This window comes from Macrobrachium nipponense, chromosome 4, assembly GCF_015104395.2.
Source record: "Macrobrachium nipponense isolate FS-2020 chromosome 4, ASM1510439v2, whole genome shotgun sequence".
NCBI lineage: Eukaryota > Metazoa > Arthropoda > Malacostraca > Decapoda > Palaemonidae > Macrobrachium > Macrobrachium nipponense.
Window position 1 is genome coordinate 116682760 of NC_061100.1, and position 23339 is coordinate 116706098.

General features: G+C 44.5%; 1 protein-coding gene across 5 annotated transcripts in view; it reads left to right on the forward strand.

Annotated features, from left to right (window-relative positions):
• LOC135211084 (ankyrin repeat and SAM domain-containing protein 3-like) overlaps positions 1-23339 on the forward strand; it is a 172153-nt gene that overhangs the window by 103904 nt on the left and 44910 nt on the right. For all 5 annotated transcript variants that reach the window (XM_064244153.1, XM_064244155.1, XM_064244156.1 and 2 more), the window contains exon 8: positions 19479-19650. In XM_064244153.1, coding sequence (XP_064100223.1) covers positions 19479-19650 — 172 coding nt within the window. The remainder of the gene's footprint in view (positions 1-19478; positions 19651-23339) is intronic.

Here is a 23339-nt window from a genome sequence, read left to right on the forward strand (position 1 = left end):
ATAAATAATGATTATTATGAATGTATATTTCTTTTTTTTTTGTATTAATAAACCAAAACTATTTTTCTGGTGTCGACCTGTGTCGCCCTATGAAAAATCCCTGTTATTCATTTTTCCCAGTATAAATAGCTCTATTATATACCAGAGAAAAAGCTAACATAGTTATGCTGAGGTTACTACCCCCAGCGCGATCACCCAAAGGGTGTCAGTATAGTATAGGGGCGATGTGTTACCACAAACCACAGGGCTTCTGCCATTTAGAAGATTCCCTTCAAAATCCCTCTCTTTTGGTGGGAGCCGTCACAACGGAATCCCACAACTCGTCCCCGTTCCCCACTACTACTACTACCGAAGCGCCATCTTGCATTCCTGTTATAGAGCCGTGCGCTTCAAAACAGAAATTTTTTTCGATTGTATTCGCAATTAAATAACCATTATGAGTGCCCAATCTTCTGCTGCTTCGAAGTTGAGTACCCCAATTTGGTTTTTTAACATATTTAAGTTATATTAATTATGCTATCAGTCCAGGCTCCTCGAAATATGAATTGGGGACGCCGACGACTGGGCAGCCATTTTGTGCGTCGGCATAGCAACAACAAATGACGCACGGCATACGTAAAATTATATATATAGGCTTAGCTTTGCTTATAAGATGATCAAAAGGTGTTTTTTCTGTTAAAACAGATACTACTTACATTTCATAATAATAGGGCTTAGGTATTGATACAACAATGTCTCGGTGCTGGGGAGCATTCTCGAATCTAGGCTAGTCTTATTGAGGTAACCATATTTGATCCTTAACGGATACATGGTTCATTATCTCTAGTTAGCTTAAATTATTAAGCCTAGTAACCTTAAATCTATTTTTTCTCGTTATTGTAAGTTAGGTCTATAAATGACTTTACTAATACGATCGGAGAAATTGCCCATTTACGAATGGGAATTTAAGTGATAATGTCGGTTACGTAGATTAGTACTAGATATTAAGAGATAATGTCTATGCATTTTGTGATATATTGTTGTATTTAGATCAATAAATACCCAAAGTAATAGTATTGTGTGCATAGCCTACCTGGATAACCTCCTGACCGGGTTGGACCACTTTCGATCGCGACGAGCCACGGCCAGTCAGCGAAAGTTCTAGGCTATGTAGCCTAAAAGTGGATCTACTTTAGATCAGGGGTAGAGCCAAACAACATAAACTATTGCTTGCAAACCTCTAAATCTCAGGGATTGAATAAAAGATGATATTTCGATAATATCTCTACTATATGATCTCTGGAGCCTCGGCGAACAGAGACTACTTCTAATCACTGTGATTGGAGGCAGGGTAGAATATGATAGTACTCGAAGTTTGGCATTGCCAGAATTCAGACTGAACAATTCCTAGCTTTGGCAATTACAGTGGTACGCCACGTCTTTTCTCCGACATCGGCGAAGTTCGGTGTTTCGGCATAAACATGCCTCTGAAAGGAATTTTCAGTCTATACTATTATACTTAAAAACTTATTAGCCTTATTACATAGGTCGGTACCGAATTACTTCGGCAACGAAGTGCTTCGCCGACAACTTAATGAAGTGTATATGTATAAGCTTTATTACTTAGTAGTAAGCTACTTAGTAATAAGTCGATAATGGAATACTTCGGCAACGAAGTATTTCCCCGACAACCTAGATAAGCATATATTAGATATAAGCTTTATTAGACTAAGCCAATCAATAATAAGTCGATACCGGAATACTTCGGCAACGAGGTATTTCCCCGACAATCTAAATAAGAATACATTTTCTGGAAAAATTAAGGCATGTATGACAACGGAATATTTCGGAAACGAAATATTTCGCCGACAAACCCCATAAAAACTTACGAGTTTTATGACCTAGTTATTTATAAATATTATTCAGTCGACCAGGGAATAGTTCGGCGATGAAATATTCCTTCGACAAATATAATCAGTAATAAACTTACTAGTTTATAACAAATTATAAATAACTGATATCATTAGTATTATGATTATGATGAAGTTTTCAGCAATGAAATACTTCGCCAATAGAAATAACATGCATAATTTTACTAGGAAATGCCTGTCTGCATCCCTAAGAAGAAATATTTCGGCTACGAAATATATCGTCAATAATTTAGCAACGAACCACCATAAGGAGAAAACTCATTGAAGTTTTTCTTATTACAGGGTTACGGCCACATAAGTCTGCCGTTCACATGCGAACTGCGCAATTCGTATGGCCAACTACGTGGTCTGGCACCCAGACGCTTGTACCGTCTGTTACGAGCTTGTGTCAATTTTGACTGACGAACAGGCGGACAAGGCGATCCTGCACGACGCAAGGGTGTCCCTTCGTAAATGAGTCGCGGGTTTCGGCAAAAATGTGCCAAAAGGTCAGCCCTATATCCTGGACGCTGGCCTATGTACTATGATATTTTCGGGCGCCACAATGACAACAGCGGTGCCCCGGGAAATTGCCGAACCCCTCATAGAAGCCATTCGAGTGGAAACAACGACCGCCTTATAGGAGCAGGAGGAATTGATGGACGATGTGGCGGCGATCGACATCAACATTGAGCCGATGGTCACGGAGGACCAGGCTAGTCCTTCTCCTTCCTTTTCTTCTACTCCATCCTTCAAGGGTTTTACGAAACCCGTTAAAGAACAAGGAATACCGTCAGTATTCCTAAAGTCAAGAAGACTGTCATTCAGCCTGCTGCCACAAATCCTTCCCCTACCGAAGGTACAGGGTCAGTCCCAAGGGCAGCGGAACAGTTCTTCGACCCTGAATCCTTCACTAACCAGCTGTTAGCTAGGATTAGTAGAGTAGTAGATCAGAGGATAGATGCACGCCTCGGATCAACACCGGACATCTCAAACCAGTCTCTCTCATCATTGACGGAGAGAATCAAGCCCATTGAGGAGATGCTCTCAGGCCTCTTTAGATCCGGAACACCAGCTCTATCAATGATGGTTCCGGATACTTCAAAGCTTCCCCCCTTCGATAAGGAAAACCCTTGGAGGTTGGCCTTAAATGCTCCCTTCATAGAAGGAAGATTAACTATAGAAGGGCGTGGAACAAGACCAATAGAGGACTACGAGCTATTCCCAGCCGGTATGAAGTTTCCGTTCCCGGGCTTTGTCAGACTAGCACAACATGCGCTAGTCAGAATAGACAAAGTACCAAAGGAGACGGTGATCTTCCCCAGAGAACAGGCCCAAGCTGCCTGGGTCCGTTCTCTAACAGAACTAAATTGTGTTAATACAAAATTGACACCGCATAAGGGGAAGTATACGATGTTCGTTACCCCTTCACCGTGTACAACTAAGGTGGCGGAGTTGACATTGCAAGCCATCTACGAGGACAAACCAATTCCGGCACTGAGGGAAGCAGAGCCTACATCTTTGCTTTTCCCCACAGGAACGGACATTTGGATAAACGCTCCGGCAACGTTTACTGCTGGTAAATTGGAGCCGGATTGCGCTTCGGACTTGTTCTCCGAACGATTGCCCAAACTCCCCGACCATTTGATCAAGAGGGAGTTTGAGGCAAGGACAAGGTTAGCCAGGACTATCAACTCCATCACCTCGGCGGAGTTGTTAGCCACGACCTATGAGGACGAACCAGTCTTTCGGGTCCTAACGAAAAGTCTTTTACAGACTTTTCAATCAGATCTAAATGACTTCGCTGTTGCAAGAAGGGCATGTAGGAAACATGTTTTGGCTGGAGTCACGGTCAAACATGAACCTAACAAGCTTATAAAATCATCCATTTGGGGAGAAAACCTCTTCCCCAAAGAGGAGATAAATTCCATATTGCACGAAGCAGCTAGGGTTAATCAAAGTCTGAGAGTGAGGTGGGGTCTTCCTGTAAAGCGCCAATTTGATGTGTCCCCTCATCAACAAGCACCTAAAAAGAAGGCGAGAAGGTATAACCCTTACCAGACGGCCCGTCCTCATGGATATATGCAGGCAGTGCCGTCCACCTCAAAGCTAACACCACCACAACAGTATGTATTGGTTCAGCCAACCTCGGAACCTCAACCTTCGACTTCATCGCAAGTTGTGGCTTCCCCAGCATATAATCCTGCATATGAGACGAGAGGTGCCTTTCGCCCATATAGCAGACATGCTGGGAGTAGTCGAGCCAGAGGAGGCTCCAGACTGCGAGGCGGAGTCAGGGGTAGAGGATTCCGAGGAGGTAGAGGAACTAGACCAGCTTCCAACCAGTGAAATCTCCCAGGTAGGGGGGAGACTATACTTGTTCAAGGGTCGATGGACCTTCAGTCCATGGGCCAACAGTATAATATCAAAAGGTCTAGGCTGGAAGTGGGAGAAGGGCCCTCCCCCTCCAGTCAACTTCTTCCAAAAACCAACAGAGGACCTCTTAGAATATACAAAGGATCTTCTTCAGAAACGTGCCATAAAGAGGGTGAAGAGCATAAGATTCCAAGCACGATTGTTCAGTGTCCCAAAGAAGGACTCGAACAAAAGACAGGTAATCCTGGACTTGTCTCGGCTGAATTCCTACATTCACTGCGACAAGTTCCATATGCTGACAATCTCACAGGTACGGACCTTACTTCCCCGTGGGGCCGTCACCACCTCTATAGATCTTACAGACGCTTACTATCACGTTCCAATAGCCAGAAACTTCTCTCCATACCTAGGATTCAAGCTTCGGACTCAATATAGCACCCAGGGTATTCACGAAATTAGGGGAGACAGTAGTTCAGGAATTGAGGAAGAAAGGAATACTTTTAGTAGCCTACCTGGACGATTGGTTAATTTGGGCAAACAACGAAGCAGAATGTCGAAGGTCAACATCCAAAGTACTGAAATTTCTAAAGTTTCTAGGCTTCCAGGTGAATATGGCAAAGTCCAGACTGACTCCCTAATCCCAGTTCCAATGGTTAGGAATTCAGTGGGACCTGAAGAAACACAGGCAATCTCTACCGTCCAAAAAGGTCAAAGAGATAGTAAAAGCTACAAAACGCTTTGTCGGAAAACGACGGTCATCTCGAAGGGAACAGGAGAGAATCCTAGGCTCCCTTCAATTTGCATCAGTGACAGATGTTCTACTGAAAACCAGATTAAAAGATATCAATCAGGTTTGGAGATCAAGAGCAAATCTCAAATTCAGAGACAAAGTTTCAAGAATTCCAGATATTCTGAAAAAGAGACTTATTCCATGGACGAAACAATGGAACCTATCCAAATCAGTTCCGCTACAATTTCCTCCCCCATCTCTGATCATCCAAACAGATGCATCCCTGAGCGGCTGGGGGGGATATTCACCCCTCAAGAAAGTTCAAGGGACATGGTCACAAACATTCAGTCAATTCCACATATATGTATTGGAAGCGATGGCAGTGTTCCTGACATTGAGAAAATTACAGCCGTCCAAGAAGATCCACATTCAAATCGCATCGGACAGCTCTACAGTCGTCCATTTCATAAACAGAAGAGGGTCCAAATCAAACAAAGTAAATCATGTAATGATAGCAATATTCCTATTAGCGGAAAAGAACCACTGGCATCTGTCAGCAACTCATCTGGCAGGAGTAAGGAATGTAATAGCAGACTTTGTCCAGAATGACCCCATTGGAATCGGAATGGTCACTGGATTATGAATCAGATTCCGGACCTCCAGGTAGACCTCTTTGCCTCGAAGTCCAACCACAAACTAGCCTGCTATGTAGCTCCCAATATAGACAACAATGCCTTCGCGATTGATGCAATGTCTCTAGTTTGGAACAAATGGGAAAGAATTTATCTCTTTCCACCAGTGAACCTCCTCTTGAAGGTGCTTCACAAGCTACGATTATTCAGAGGCCAGTTGGCACTAGTGGCACCCAATTGGCTGAAGAGCAATTGGTATCCACTTATCATGGAGATGAAACTCAAACCTCAGAAGATTCCATCCCCGAAATTAACACAAACAGTACAAACGCAAACTGTCAGCTTCCTCAAGAATTCTGAATGCCCTAACTTTATGGACTTCATGAAGCTCGTGGCACAAAAGGAAGCGAAAATAGATCCGTTAAACATTCTATTGGTAGAATCGGATAAGAGAGATTCTACAATTAGACAGTATGACTCCGCAGTTAAGAAACTAGCTATGTTTTTAAATGATATGAATGTACAAGAGATGGATACTAATCTTACCATTTCTTTCTTTAGATCATTACATGAGAAAGGCCTAGCTGCCAGTACTATTACCACATACTTCTCATCTATCCCAAAAGCATGTGCACGTTTGAGACCGGTCAACCGTCCTCAATCAATATCATGGTTCCTGAACGATGTCCTTAAACTGGCATCAGATTTAGACAATGATAATTGTTCTTATTCAGCACTATTAAGAAAAACATTGTTTTTAGTAGCGTTAGCCTCCGGCGCTAGAATATCTGAATTATCAGCACTTTCTAGAAATCCAGGGCATGTGGAATTCCTTCAATCTGGGAAAGTTTTACTTTCACCAGATAAACAATTTTAAAAAAAAAATGAGGATCCACAAAATAGGTGGACTCCTTGGGAAATTATTCCTCTTCCAGAAGATGAATCATTATGTCTGGTTCATGTACTTAAAACCTTTATGACCAGAACATCTCAAATAACAACGGGCTCTCTTTTTATTAGAGAAAAAGGGGGTACGGTAACTTTAAGAGGAATTAGGCAACAGATTCTTTATTTTATTAAACAAGCCAACCCAGATTCAGTTCCACATGTCCATGATATCCGGGCAGTTGCCTCATCAACTAATTATTTTCAAAATATAAAGTTTGAAAACCTAAAAAAGTACACAGGTTGGAAGTCCCCAACAGTGTTTAAGCGCCACTATCTCAAAAATTTACAGGCCCTAAAATTTTCAGCAGTGGCAGCTGGTACTGTGGTGGTTCCTGAAGAACAAACTGACGGTTCTCCTTAGAAACCTTTGAATAGACTATTCCTTTAACTATCTCCCTCTGCATGACCCTTCTACCTGCATGACTCGCTCACACTCCCCACCATACCTTGTTTTCCGGACCGGGCGAAATGTTTGTTGTCGATCCCATTACCGAATTAGTATATAAGATTGCACAATATGTATATAATTAATATTGCTATTAAGTATTAGTGTATTGCTTTGATTGGTCTGTATGACACATAATTAAGACCAGTAACTTCATATTATGTACAATTTTAAATATTGTATAATTATTACTATTATGGTTAAGAATATATTAAGAAATCATTTCTTACAGATAGTAAGTTAAGATATAATATTAAGATTAAATAGTAAAACTATTTATAATTCTTTACTCTGAATATCATTAACCTGGTTTTACATATAATTTTACACTAAAAACTTGTATAGCATTCTCTGGTATGTTTTCATAGGGCGACACAGGTCGACACCAGAAAAGGGATTTTGACGTAGGAAAAATCTATTTCTGGGGGAAGACCTGTGTCGCCCTATGAACCCTAGCCCTATTAACATTTCTTCCCACCCTGACTAATCCAAGTTTATAGATCTAATCAGAAATGCAAGATGGCGCTTCGGTAGTAGTAGTAGTGGCGAGCGGGGACGAGTAGTGGGATTCCGTTGTGACGGCTCCCACCAAAAGAGAGGGATTTTGAAGGGAATCCTCTAAATGGCAGAAGCCCTGTGGTTTGTGGTAACACATCGCCCCTATACTATACCGACACCCTTTGGGTGATCACGCTGGGGGTAGTAACCTCAGCATAACTATGTTAGCTTTTTCTCTGGTATATAATAGAGCTATTTATACTGGGAAAAATGAATAACCGTGATTTTTCATAGGGCGACACAGGTCTTCCCCCAGAAATAGATTTTTTCTGCGTCAAAATCCCTTTATTTATCATAATTTAATCATAAATTATGATCCCTTTGCTCATATATCGTAGCTTGGGGCACTGCCTCTTGGGGCACTCCTTCCTACAGAACTCTCTCTCTCTCCTTCACTAACTCGGCTTATTACAGCAAATTTTCTTCTTCTGTATGTTACCTAGATGTTTTCCTAGTATTTTCCGTTTTGGCATGATGAAATTCTTGCCGAAACAAAAATAAACAAACGTAAATGCAAGAGAATGTCAAGAGGTGAAATTCGAAGTTGTACTCTCTTTTTACAAGGACAATGCTAATAAATCATGATTATTATGAATTTCATATTCCTTTTTGGGTATTAATAAACCAAAACTATGTTATTTATCATAAATTAAGATCCCTTTGCTCAAAGATCGTAGCCTAGGGGACAGTGTGACGTGTGCTTGAGGCAAGACGGGGGCGTTTACTTACTACGCAACCCTCCCTCTCTCTCTTCACTAACTATGCTAATATCGCATATATTATGATATTCTGTAATCATATGAGAGCGAATTTTCTTCGTCTTTATGTTAGCAAGATGTTTTCCTTGTCTTTTCCTCATTGGCATGATGAAATTCTTGCCGAAACATAGATAAGCATATGTAAAAGCAAGCGAATGTCAGAGGTGAACTCGAACGTGTAGACTACTTGACGTCTGTGCTCACACTGATCATGGTTGAACAGTGATACTCCCCTCTGCGGCCCACGGAATCTCTACAGATGCCATTTCTCATAATTTCTTTGACAATAATTATCAAAATTTACGATAACAGAAGAAATGTTGCATTTTCTTGTACGGATGAATGTTTTAGCCATATTGAGTTATGTTTACTAATTACCCTGTAACTACGAAAGTAAGAGGAATTTTGACAAAATATTTTGTATACGTATTCTCAATTGCCATATGAAGCTCCATGAATTTTTTCATGATTTTGCATTTTTCGCCCTATACCCCCATATATAGGGGATCTGGCTGGCCCCCTTAATTAGGTGTAGGTGACAGCTTTTTCATGTTGGTTATTTCTGGTCTTAGCCCAGGGCAAGGGCAATATTTTGTTGTTTCTTCGTTGAGTCAGCGGTGAACACCATGACTACGAGGATCTTTCACTCCATGTAGAAGCACCCATTGGTTATATTCCAAGCCTTCTACTAAGTAAGATGAGCACCGACCAGAGGCAGTATTCTCCTGCAGTAGCTCTCTTGCAAGGTAAGGTACAACAGGCACTAGTAACAGTGCTTTTGGGTATTTTTTCAAGAATCATATGTTGTTTTTGAATTAAAAATCACATCTACAGCCCCCCGTCCTTGCAATAGGTAATCAGCTGTATAATTGTTCGGTAAGACACTGCAATAAAAATGGAATTTTCATTGTAAAATAAAATTTTGTTGCATACTTACCGAACAATTATTAATCAAAGCCCTCCCTCCCCACAGGTGAATGGCTGGGCAGAACGAATTGATGTTACCTGGGCAGTTGTACCTGTAGCTCCCTCGAGTGGAGGGAGATGACGTCACCTACATCAGCGCTGGCGGCGCCACTGCAGAAGTTTTGAATCTATTGTCTGCCATTTGTAGGGAACCTATAACTGTATAATTGTTCGGTAAGTATGCAATAAAATTTTATTTTACAATGAAAATTCCATGTTCATAACATAAACATAATTGTAAGTGGTGATTTGTAAACTATATCATCATAGGTTTATAGGAATTCTGATAAACAATTCTAGCTTGGCACAGCTAGCATTCTCTCTAATTTGACTTGCAATACTTGTGGGGACTTTTCTACCTGTCAGTAGGTAATGTATAGTATGTAGAAGCATTACCAGTAATTGAAGTGTTATGAGGAACATAGTGCTTACTGTGCATCTTAGAATTGTTTGCCTCTACTAGCTCTGGCAGAATTAAGTTGGTAGATTTGAATTTGAAAATCACCAAACTTAGAGCCTGGTGTACTTGGAGGTCTGACTGAAGACAGAACAACAAGTATATGGCCTAAATTCTGTCGTGTTACATGTCCTCCCCAATATGCAATTTCAAATCATGTAGAAAAACCATAATTTCTGGGCTCAGCTCGTGTCGCTGCGCGAAATATCCTTTAATCTATTATTTCTAGGGTAAATGTACTAACACATACCAGAGAATAAATAAAATAAAGAAAAAGGTCAGTTATAACTGACGTCGCTCACCTCCAGGAGGGTGTCGGTATGAACACTAGGCGAGTGAGACCATACCACGGAGCCAAATGCCAATAGAAATCTCCCACTACAAAATCCCTCCAAGAGGGGAGCCGACCCACAGAGTGAGCAGCTCGTACTACTACTACTCCATCCCATGCTGCCGACTGCTGCGCCTCTGGTGGCCATCCTTTCAAGTTAGCGCACACGAGTCGGTTGTGATATTTTTCCTCTCTGTGTTTTTTGTGCCCTTTCGTTGGATTTTCTATTATGGAGCGTGCAGCTATCGCAGCAGCTAAGTTAAGTACTCAGTATTTACGGTTAGTTGGTTTTTTCCGGCCCTGAGACAGTATTTGCCGTTTTTTAGGTATAAATACGATCTCGGGGTCGGAAGAATGGCAGCATGGTTCTGCCTCGTGATGGGTTCGTTCTTGGTCTCCCATACCTAGAAACATCCCCTTATTTATCTTCGCTCTATGATTTATCCGTCCGCTTACTTAGGGTACGGTCTACTCAGGTTTTGTCATGCATGCATGTATTTTACCTTACGTAGGCTTCTTCTATCCAGACCCTAGTCCAGGTTCTTAGTATCGGCCTCTGACTAGCTTTGAGTGGTAGACTTGCCTTCGGGTTAGTCGTACACTCCTGGATTTTTTCTCCTGCTATATTGTTTTCTTTCTTTCATTTATTTATTTATACTATGTATTTTATTATTGTTGTTAGGTTAGTTAGGCGTCTGGCTTAGCCTAGGTCCTGGCTCTTGAGCCTATACTACCGCTCATCAGTTCGGTTGCTTAAACCTATAGCATCTCTCTGATCAGTTGGTTTGGCCCAGTGGGCTTATTTGCTACCCACTTTTTCAGTTCATATGCTTCACCGATAGCATTTCTCTGATCAGTGGTTGTCCTAGGCTTAGTTGTCGTATTTGGTCTTACCGCCTCGTGGTCTTCGTGATCACGGGCCAGCCAGACGCCTGTCCAGTCATTCTTCCCCCCCCTCCCGCTCTTCCATAGAGTCGGGCGGGGTGGTCGGTCTGCCCATGTCCGCTCCACATACCCGAGCCTGCCTCCTCTCTCCCCTCAGGCGGAGGGGCTAGGGAGTCGGGACAGACCCAGACTGGGTCTCGACCTCTCCGGCTTCTCGGTCCGGCCGGTTGGTACGGAGTGGGGGGTACTGGCCTTGCCCACCCTCCGCGCTACCTTGTCGCTCCGGGCTAGCTTGAGCCTGTATGTCTTCTCGCTCTTTCCCACCTTACTAGGGCTCCTTCCTGATCGGAGTCCTGGTATCCAGCGGAAAGTTGTTAGTCCACCCTAGTGGACCGGAGCATACAGTGGGTCTCTGCTAACCTTACCGTTTTGCTGAGTTACTACACTCCGCTACGCACCGGACTTAGTCCGGTTTGCTTGTGTGTTAGGTTTAAGTTATCTATAAGTTTATCTTAAGTACCTTAAACCATCCCCCCTCCCTTACATGTCTTACCGGATCTCTCCGGGATTATAGCCTATTCAGGCGATGCAGGGAGGGGTTATGCCCAAAATTTTTTCCGAGCTCCGGCATGCATCGGAGTTCTTCTGTCCTTTAGGACTGTAAGTGATGTTTTTTTAAGATACTCATGTGTCTTCCCACTTACAGGCCACCAACTGTGAGCATCCGGGATGTTCCCCGCCACTTCTTCAGGACCCTTTGTGGACACGAAGTTTGCCGTCCCATGCTCCATGCGCGACTCCGCTCGGGGACATCCAGGTCTGGTACCATGAGACGTGTACCTATGTTTACGATCTGGTGAGCCAGCTTTTGGAAGGGGTAAGTTTTCCATCTCCAGTAGCTGCTCCGCTTCTATTTTAGCACTTAAGTTTTCATCATTTACCTTAACTTAAGGCAATTAATTTAAGTTATACTTTAAGTTTTAGTTTTAAGTGATTCTTAAATCTAAACTACGCCCTCTCTTCCAGGCTCCGGCAGTAAGGGATACCGCACTGGCTTCCCTGCGGGCCTGGGTCGGCGGTTTTGGGAAAAACGCCGCCAAGGTCAGCCCTGCATCCTGGAGAAGCGGTTGGCATTATTAATCTTCCCCGGAGGCAAGGCGACAGGATACGTTCGACCCGGTAGAGGCGGATCCGACTTTCGCCTTCATCCAACAACAGCTGGCTACCTCATTAACTGATCAGGACCAGGATATCTCTACGGATGTCGCGACCCTAGATATTAATGTTGAACCTATGGTAGGTATAGACGACCTGTTGGTCGAGGTAGGTACGGTGGACACCCAAGGGTCACCCTTGGGCGTAACTGTTTCTTCTACTCCTGCAACCTCTCCATCCTTCCAAGGCTTTACGGGTGACGATATATATTCTCCTCCTGGCGCTTCGGTTAGACCTAAGGTCAAGTCTAAAGTGATGACCTTGTCTAAGACGTCGTCGTCGTCTAAGAAGACGACGTCGGCTTCATCCTCCTCCCGTAAGTCTCCGGCTGGGAATCCCGGAGCAACCAGGTCTAAAGCTTCTAGCTCCGGCTCTAAGTCCTCGAGGGTAAATCCTCCAGAGAGAGATCTCGCACTCCGGCAGAATCACCAGTTCGCTACCGTTGGTTCCGATTCAGAGCCTCCCCTCCACCACCTCCGCAGCAGCTCCGGCTTTGGACTCCAATGCTGGCCTGTTGCAACAGGTGGGTGACCTGGTTGGGTCCTTAAAGAGTAGCATGGAGCAAATGATCTCTCGTCTGTCGGACAGGATTACTTCCCAGGACTCCATTATAGCCGGGCTGAGAGAAGCTCCTCTAGCCTCTCCTCCACTGTCCAACACGAGTGGATCTCAACTTCCTCCGTATGACTCACTACCTCAGTTCTCTATGAACAATCCGTGGAGAGTAGCGTCATACGCCCCCTTCCAGGACGGTCCTCATTTCTATACCGGAATTTGGGACTCGAAGAATAGAGGATTCGAGTTCTTCCCGGAAGACCTCCAGCCTCCGTTCATAGGCTACGCAAGGCTCACGCCTTCGGCTATGGTGCGGGACGATAAGGTACCTAAGGAGACAGTCCTCTACTCACGAGACCAGGCTCAGAGAGAATGGCTCAGGTGTTTAGAGGACATGGATTGTTCTAACACCAAGATACAACCATTTAAGAGTCCCTTTACCATTTTCACAATGGATGAGAGTACCCCGCTCCCGTTCCTAACCAAGATCGCGAGGTCGACCATCCCAGCGGCCCAGAAGGGGGAACCTATACCGCAGTTGAAGGAAGCAGATCCCACATCTCCGTTGCTCCCCTCAGTTGGAGAATTGTGGGAAGACTTGCCGAATACATTCTCAGCTGGCAAACTCAAACCGGACTGTGCTATGGAGCAGTTTGGTGAAAAGCTACCCAGGCTCCCAGATAGGCTTATTCAGGCTGAATTTGACGCAAAATCGCGACTAGCCAGATCCATCAATTCTATGGCTATGTCTGAGGTAGCTACCATGGCTTATGGATCAGAACCGATTTTTAAGCTCATGACCAAAGCCCTGACTCAAACGGTACAGTCAGATATGTTTGAGTTTGCCACTGCTCGGACGAATTGTAGGAAGCATGTCCTACAAGAGGCAACCATCCGGCATGAACCGAATAGGTTACTCTCGTCTAGCATCTGGGGAGCAGATCTCTTCCCAGAAGCTATGGTTAAGGAGTCCAGTCAGAGGCTACCAGGTTAAACCAGAGCCTTAAGGATCGTTGGGGCCTTACGGCTAAGAGGAGGCAAGACCTGACTCCTAAAGGTAAGGGACAAAAGAAACCCAGGCGTTTCCAACCTTACCAGAAGAAGCAACTACGCTTTCCTCAACAAGTTCCAGCGGTACCGTTAGTGCAGACAGCCCAACCCTCCACTTCTAAAGGTCAATCACAGCCAATTTATGTGATATCCCCTCAGCCTCAGCCCTCCACCTCTTATGCCATCTCTCCAGCTTACAACCAAGCCTTCGAGAGTCAAGCTTCTCAGAAGTATGACCGCTCGGGTAAGGGAGGCAGAGGTAAGCGTTCCTTTCGTGGGAGAGGATCGGGAGGCCCCTGTTTAACAGGGGAAAGCACTTCAGAGGAGGCCGAGGCGGTTACCAGAACCAATGAAGAACTTCAGGTAGGAGGGAGGCTGTTTCACTTTCGCCACCGGTGGAACTTCAGCCAATGGGCTCAGAGCATAGTGTCAAAAAGGCCTGGGTTGGAGCTGGTTGACGAACCCACCTCCATCCAGACCTTTCCGTCAACTTCCTTCAAGGAATTGACGAGTACGCAGGACGACCTCCTTCAAAAAAGGAGCTATAGCGAGAGTCAAGAGATTAAAATTTCAAGGTCGCTTGTTCAGCGTGCCAAAGAAAGGCTCACAAAAAAGAAGGGTAATCTTAGACTTGTCCCGCTTAAACTTAGCCATCCGCTGCGACAAGTTCAAGATGCTCACGATCTCACAGGTGCGGACCTTACTTCCCCGTGGGGCCGTCACCACCTCTATCGATCTTACAGACGCTTACTATCATATCCCTATTGCAAGACACTTCCGTCCGTATCTGGGTTTCAAGATAGGAGACCAGACATTCTTCCTTAAGGTAGTTCCATTCGGACTCAACGTGGCACCCAGAGTGTTCACGAAGCTAGCGGAAGTGGTAGTGCAACAACTCAGATCGCAAGGGATTATGGTAGTAGCGTATCTCGACGATTTGGTTGATCTGGGCCCCAACAGTCGAGGAATGCAACAGAGCTACTCTGAAAGTGATTCAGTTCCTGGAATATCTAGGCTTCAAGATAAACAGGACCAAATCAAGACTCACTCCAGAGTCAAACTTTCAGTGGCTGGGCATTCAATGGAATCTATCCTCCCACACTCTGTCGATTCCATCAACCAAAAGGAAAGAAATAGCAAAGTCAGTCAAGCAATTTCTAAGTCACAAACTAGCGTCAAGGAGAGCCCAGGAAAGGATCCTGGGTTTCTCTCAAGTTTGCATCAGTGACAAACGTCTTAATGAAAGCCAAACTGAAAGACCTAACCAGAATCTGGCGCTCGCGAGCAAACGTCAGGTCCAGGGACAAACATCCTCAGTGCCTCTGATTCTAAAGAATCGACTTCGGCCGTGGGCGAGAGTCAAGAATTTATCAATGTCAGTACCCCTTCAGTTCCCTCCACCAGGGATCACCATCCACACAGACGCGTCCTTAAGCGGCTGGGGAGGTTATTCCCAGGTCAAAAAGGTTCAAGGGACTTGGTCACCTCAGTTCCGTCAGTTCCATATAAAACGTACTGGAGGCAATGGCAGTGTTCTTGACTCTAAAAAGGTTACGCCCACCCAAGTACTCCCACATAAAGCTAGTCCTGGACAGCGCAGTGGTAGTACATTGTATAAACAGAGGAGGCTCCAAGTCACGTCATCTAAATCACGTCATGATAGCCATCTTCTCCCTGGCAGACAAGTTCAGTTGGCATCTTTCCTACCACTCACATAGCTGGAGTAAGAAACGTCATAGCAGACGCCCTATCCCGATCAGTACCCCTAGAGTCGGAATGGTCACTGGACAACAGTTCGTTCCAATGGATCCTTCAAAGAGTCCCAGGGCTACAGGTGGATCTCTTCGCATCCCAAGCGAACCACAAACTACCGTGTTATGTAGCCCCCAACCTGGACCCTCTGGCCTATGCCACGGACGCCCTGGCTCTAGACTGGAACAACTGGGAGAGATTTATGTCTTCCCTCCAGTGAATCTCCTCATGAAAGTATTGAACAAACTCAGGACATTCAGGGTCAAGTGGCTCTAGTAGCCCCAGACTGGCCGAAGAGCAACTGGTATCCTCTAATTTTGGAGCTGGGCCTTCGTCCTCTTCAGATCCCCAGTCCCAAGCTCTCCCAGTCAGTACAAATGAAGACTGTGTTCGCTTCCTCAGGGATTCTCAAAAACCCTAACTTTATGGATTTCATGAAGTTTGCGGCAAAAAGAGATGCGAATATTGACCCTCAGAATATTCTATTCTTGGAATCCGATAAGAGGGATTCGACTTTGAGACAGTATGATGCTGCTGTCAAAAAGTTAGCAACCTTCCTGAGAGAATCGGATATTAGAATCATGACAGTTTAATTCAGCTATATCCTTTTTCAGATCCTTATTTGAAAAAGGTTTAGCAGCTAGCACGATTACGACAAACAAGTCATCTTTGAAAAAGATATTTCAATTTGGATTTAACATAGACTTGACGGATTTCTACTTCTCGTCTATTCCTAAGGCATGTGCTAGGCTTAGGCCTTCTGTTAGGCCTACGTCAGTTTCATGGTTCTTAAATGATGTTCTAAAACTGGCTTCCGAAACCGATAATGACACATGCTCTTTTATAATGCTCTTAAGAAAAACCTATTCTTATTAAGCTTAGCTTCAGGAGCAAGAATTTCAGAACTGTCGGCTCTATCCAGAGACCCGGATCATATTCAGTTCCTTCCCACAGGAGAAGTCCTACTTTCTCCGGAACGTAGCTTTTTAGCAAAGAATGAAGATCCTTTGATGAGGTGGGAACCTTGGAAGGTACTACCCCTTCCACAAGATGTATCTCTTTGCCCAGTTACAACCTTAAGAGCCTTTCTGTCTAGGACCTCCTCATCTTCATCGGGCCCCCTCTTTAGGAGGGAAAAAGGTGGAACTTTATCCATTAAAGGCATCAGGCAACAAATCCTGTACTTTATTAAGCAAGCCAATCCTGACTCTTTCCCGAAAGCACATGATGTCAGAGCAGTAGCCACCTCAATTAATTATTTCCAACATATGAACTTCGATGAGTTGAAAAAGTATACTGGATGGAAATCACCGACAGTGTTCAAACGTCACTACCTTAAGTCCTTGGAAGCTCTGAAATTCCCAGCAGTAGCAGCGGGTAACATAGTTTCCCCTGACTCTAGCTAATTTTTAGTAGAAGATTCAGTCCTCCTTTCTACCTGCCTCACCCATAAGTTCGTCTATTCCTACCTTGTTCATTTGCATTCACCTTGTGTCTTAGCTGCTTTTGTGATAGTGTAGTGGGTGCCCCTTATTGTCTGGTTAGGGACACTCACAAAAATGATTATAAACATTGATCTCATGGATGTTTCCCCTTATTTTTATGCTAGGGGATACATCATTTTATAATAATTACGGGTTTTGTATATTAAGTCATATACATTCCTTTATATATTATTATTGATTGTTTTATTAATTGCTCTTATACTTTTGATACATGATGTTACACAGCTGCCATTGATACATGTAAATAATTTACCTGTATATATGTAAATTACCTTATGTTAACAAACATGATTAGATTTAAGGGTAATTTAAGCATATTTCTATTTTTATACCCCTGTGTATATGTATCTTTTAGCAATTATAGTCTATTCATATATATTTTATCTTTATTTGAGACTATTCTGATTTATTTTATTTTTATTTTTATTTTATTACTTTTGTTTACAATCTTGTGCTATTTCTCTGGTACGATTTCGCGCAGCGACACGAGCTGAGCCCAGAAAAGGGATTTTGACGTAAGGAAAAATCTATTTCTGGGCGATTGGCTCGTGTCGCCAGCGAAATCCCACCCTACCCATCCCTTCGCCCAAGATTGTCTGCTAACTTCAGGATGGCCACCAGAGGCGCAGCAGTCGGCAGCATGGGATGGAGTAGTAGTAGTACGAGCTGCTCACTCTGTGGGTCGGCTCCCCTCTTGGAGGGATTTTGTAGTGGGAGATTTCTATTGGCATTTGGCTCGTGGTAGTGGTCTCACTCGCCTAGTGTTCATACCGACACCCTCCTGGAGGGTGAGCGAGTCAGTTATACTGACCTTTTTCTTTATTTTATTTATTCTCTGGTATGTGTTAGTACATTTACCCTAGAAATAATAGATTAAAGGATATTTCGCTGGCGACACGAGCCAATCGCCCAGAAATAGATTTTTCCTTACGTCAAAATCCCTTATTTTTACTTTGAACGAAACATGCAACTACATAGTATCATTGGAAATGTCCTCTTCATTGCAGTAATAATGTGTCTGAATAATAAATTGCTGTTAAAAAGTTTATACATGTACACAAATGTTAAAATTTGAAAAGATTATATCTTTTTACTTTCAAAATGCTTGACTAAAAATGGCTTCATAATTTAAATTTTTTGTAAAGAACTAAATTTATTTGTTAAACATCTGACCAGTATAAGGATTCAGTAATTTTTTTTAACAGCAATAGACTGTTTGAGTCAACAAACATCAATATAAAATGTCCTCCAGTAGTAGAACTACCTCCTTCTTGGACTATGCATTAGATACAAACTTATAAACACTTGAAATATTTATCTAAAACCTATGCATATCCCCCAAGTACATCACAGACAACTGGCAAGAGAGGTCTACACTCTTAATTAATTCAAAGCACCCCGTGCATCTGGTACGCAGCCCCTTCCCTAACGCTCCAGATTAGCTAGTGTTCATAGTAGCATACACTGATGGGACCAAAACTTAGTCAGCTGTAGGATTTGCAGCCATATTACCCAACTAAACATACCAAAAATTTCTTTCTTCACCCAATAATTTTTTTTGTTTTCACTACAGAATTATGTGCAATAGGATCAGCCATTGAAATTACTGAAGATATACCATTTCAGAAATGTGTAATTTTTGGATATACAATAGAGACCGTTAAAACTTTATGTAATCCAAAAATTACCCATTCACAATAAAGATTTTTTTATTCACATATTATACATGCTTATATGGTAAAAATGTAGAAATATATTGAATTCCTGTCCATGTAGATAGTAAAGGAAATGAAGCCAATGTAGCTGCCAAAGCTGCAATTACTTATGACAAAGTTACATCTAGATATTCGTATTAATGGTTGTAAGCATCTCGAATCAGTATAAGCAGAATATACAGAACAGTGAACATGATACATTAGTAACAAAGTAAAACAAATCGGGTCCAATGTTGAAATATGTCATTCATATCAAAAGGAAAGACATGTAAGTAACTGACATGTCTAAGATGTGGTCACTCTTGTTTTACCAAAGGATATTTGATGAAAGCCCACATAGGTAGGTTAAACATTTTTTTGTGAACATCCAAAATATAATCGGCGAGTGTCAAGGTTTGGAAACAAATCAGTTAAAGAAATTTTATGAGGGTTACCATCATTTTCAGTTAACTCAGTTTTAACATTTTTAAAGTGATGTAATTTAATAAATTATATCTAAACCTTATCATTAACAAAGACTGATCCTTCAGACCAGCCTTGTAAGAGATAGCTCAGTTTTCTAGTTCTACTTCATGATAATTGAAGGATATTATTTTATTAATTTGGAATATACATTTTAGATTAATGCATAAATGGAATATAATATTGTTTTTACTGTATTTTCAAGTCCCAATTTTTTCATATTTACAAATTGTAAATTTGTCATTTCAGGAAACTTGGCCCAAGAAGAAAAATGACATCAGCAATTGCACGCTGGCATAGTAATGCTCCATTACGAAGTGATGTGGAATGTGCTTATGCTGACAAGTTGGAAGTGGAAATGCAAGAATTAGGCATGAAACTTGCCGAGGCGATGAAAACACTGAAACAAACTAAAACTCAGGTAAGATTTTTGTCTATCTGAAATGTGAAGTTACATTTTCCTAATCAAATTTTAAACTGTATTCGCAGGGGATGGGTACCATAGCCTGACAAATAACTAAAAACTGTGAATACTTTAATCCCCTCTAAAAACCCATAGAACTGCTTATTTTGACAGTCAAAACACAAAAAAAACACTCTAAAAATGCGTATACGTACCTAGTATTTTAATAGTTTTACCACAAAAAGTGCATTTAGTCATGAAAATATTATGAAAATACAGTAATCTGTGAATATTTCTTGGCGAAAAATACAGCGAATGGGTGAATTTTTCGCGAATAATGGATGTCCAGAGAAATATCTGCAAATAGGCGAGTCTGCGAACTGTGAGTCCGCAAATAGTGGGGGTCAACTGTATCTGTCTTGTATTTCGATTGTTATAACAGTACTGCAGGTTAATAAAGGGATTATTATTGTGTGGAAGGAACTAAGAAGTTGAAGACTATGCATATTGTGGTGAATATCAGATTTTATACAAACCTATTACTTATAATTTGCACCTAGGACTCTGCCATTCCCTTCATTGTTGTTAAAATTCCAATCCAGTTCAGAGTACAAACCCTTCATGTATGCTTCTGTACGGATCCTACCTTGAAGACAGCATTCTTAGTAACCCTAGCTTCAGCTAGGCAAGTGCATGAGTTACTTGCTCTTTCTAGCAAGGTTTCTTACAACACACAACTGGAGAGGAATTGGGCTTTCCTATGTGCCTGGTTTTGTGTTGAAGATGTAGACAGCTTCTTTTCAACTTCGTCATAATACACCGTTATCAACATTTCATCCTTGCTCTTACCAAAACTTTGAAATTGGAAACTTACTCTTTTATCCACATGCATAAGTATGATGGAACACCTCAGCTTATCAGACTTCTGTATGCATAAGCTTCATTGAATGTTATGTTAGGAACTATGTGGAATTGATGTTAGCTGTAAGATGATAGAAAATATTCAAATGCACAATTGTTCCGATACGTAATACAAACCCTCGGTCCTTTAACAATAGGAAGGTAACTAGCGGCAGCTGGGACGGTCATAAGCTTCGAACAAGGGGAGAACGGTAGTTAACTGCTTGTCCGATCGTGCGCGCGGGCGGTGAAGAACCACTTTTGCTTTCGGCCGTGGTGTGACAGGACGTGTTCGTCATCGCTCTGCCCGCTATTTCGTCGTGTGCTTTGGATGTTTACAATTTCTTCTGACTGGTTTGTTTGTGGTCTTGAATGAAATTGTAAGTACTCTTTTTTCATTTTTCATTGAGTGAAGTGAATTAATTAATCATGGATCAAGAAGAGCTTTCGCCGCGCCCACCAGCTGCCCGTAGAGTGTGTCCCGGGCTGGAGGGGCGTAAATGCGGCGGATTCCGCTCTTACCCAGACATTGATCCTCATGAGTTATGTTATCGGTGTCGGGGGCGAGAATGCTCCCGAGCCGAACCATGTAATGTGTGTGTAAATTGGTCCGAGGCGCAGTGGGTGCTGTACGAGGGTAGGAAGAGGCGTAGGTCGACCAAGGAGTCGTCGGAAAGCTCTCCAGCGACTCCTTTGGTTACGGATACCTCGTCATCCTTCCTGCCTCCAGCTCAGCCCCCACGATTTGCGCCTTCCCCCTGCGGGGGGGGGTTTCGAGTCCTTTTCCTCACTCGATCCGTCGAGTGTGGAGGAGGGTGCCCGATACCCGGATGTTCAATTGTATTCGGGGTCTTCCGTCCGCTCTGGGTGGGGTTCGTCCTCCCCCAAGCGTGAGGGTGCCCCTCTAACTGACCCGACTGTTCCTCCCTCAGGTGTACCTTCTGTGAGTGACGACCTTGGACAGGTGTGGGCGTCGTTGGGACTGCAGGGCGCCCCCAGTATCCAGGGCTTGATTCAACGGCTAGCGGGGTCGGCAGTTGTAACTCATGGTGTGGTCACAACAACAACCAATACTGTGTCCACACCAGCGTACGCCGCCCCTCCTCATGTGGTGTACACGCAACACATTGCGTCGGTGACTCCAACGGCATCAATTCAAAAGCCGATCGCTGCCGTACCTAAGAGGGGCGTGCCGCCGCCACCTGGGTTCTATGTGCTGCCGACTCCCGACTTTCGCTGTCCCAAAAGTTCGCCCCTGGATCTACCGCCCGTCCCAATGATGAGTTTGGCTGAAATGGAGAGGTCTGTGACGCCGGACTATGCTGCCGTACCTGCCGTACCTGCAGCGAGTGTTGCTGGCCCAAGCCCCTCGCGCCGCTCCTACGAAGCGCGCAGTGAGGGACTCTGCTGATGTTGCTGCTGGTGCTGGTCCTGCTGGTGCTGGTCCTATTGGTGCTGGTCCTGCTGCTGCTGGGTCTGCTGGTGCTGGTCCTGCTGGTGCTGTCCCGATGGTGCTGGTGCTGGTCTAGTGTTGATGTTCCTGCCGCTCCCTGCCGTGCCGCTCTGCCGTGCCTGCCCCTGCCCACGTCGCGTCTCGTCATGGAGGTGCTGCACCGGTCTCAGGTCTTTCCGGACAGGATCATCGTCGGGGCGTGTTGCTTCGCAATTGGCCCGACTTTTCCGTGGATGGAAGACCTGACGTCCGTCCTGAGAGAGCTGACGAAGAAGAGGAAGAAGAAGAGGAAGATGTCGTCGTCGTCTTCATCGTCTTCTTCGTCGTCTGTTGCCGCCTCTCCCCCTTCGACTTCTAAGGCTTCCAAGCCGAAGAAGAAGAAGGCTGCCTCCTCCCCCCCTAAGAAGGCTCCTGCGGGACCTTCGAAGGGCCCGTCTCGCTCTGGCGTGACGGGGGGTGCTTCTGCTGGTCCTCCTGTTCCCTCGGGAACAGGGCCCGTCTCCTCTTCTGAGAAGAAGAAGAAGACGGGGACCAAGGATGTGCTGGCTACTGCTGGTACATCCGCGCCTGGTCTTGGTAGCACTGCTGCTAAGCCAGGTACCGGCTCGACTTCTCGTTCGCGAGAAGGTCCGAGTGTACGGTCTCCTTCGGGCGACCGTGCAGCTAAAGTCAAGACGCCTGAGCTTGCTCACCGTCATGACAGAGGCACGGAGCAGAAGACTGTCGAGAGTCGCGCAAGTGACTCTCGCCAGGCCAGCGGCCGCTCTCGTAGCGACCAGCCGGTACCTCGGGTTGACGTGACGGTCTCTGACCGGCCACGGGTTGAGGCTGGGAAGAGGTCCCCTCGACCAACGGCACCAGCTTCGGCTGGTACCAGCGGTTTGACGTGCCGTGAGGACGCTCACCGGTCTCACCGCGAAAGCGAGCTCTGCAGATCACCTGACCGCCGCTCCCGCAGGGACCGGACGGAGACGGTGGCCAGCAGCAGCTCGTCTGACGCACGGGACCGGGGTCGACGTGCTCAGTCGAGCCGCTCGCCACAGGTGAGCGGCACGACCAGGCCTGCAGATCGATCCCCACCGCGGGTGGTGATCGGCTGCAGCCCCCCACGTACGCTGGTCCTGCCAGCGAACGGGGGGGGAGCGTCAGGTCTGTCTCTCCTATACCTTCAACTTCCTCGGGCTACACCGGGAAGAGCGAGGTACCTAGGAGTGATCGTGAGAGGTGCGCCGCTCACGATCCCGCCATGACGCCGCACGAACCAGGCATGGTCTTAGGACCAGCCAGGTCGTACGCGCAAGTGGTTGGAGGCGACCGTCAGGGTCTGTTGCTGTTCCTCCTTCTGAAGGAGGAG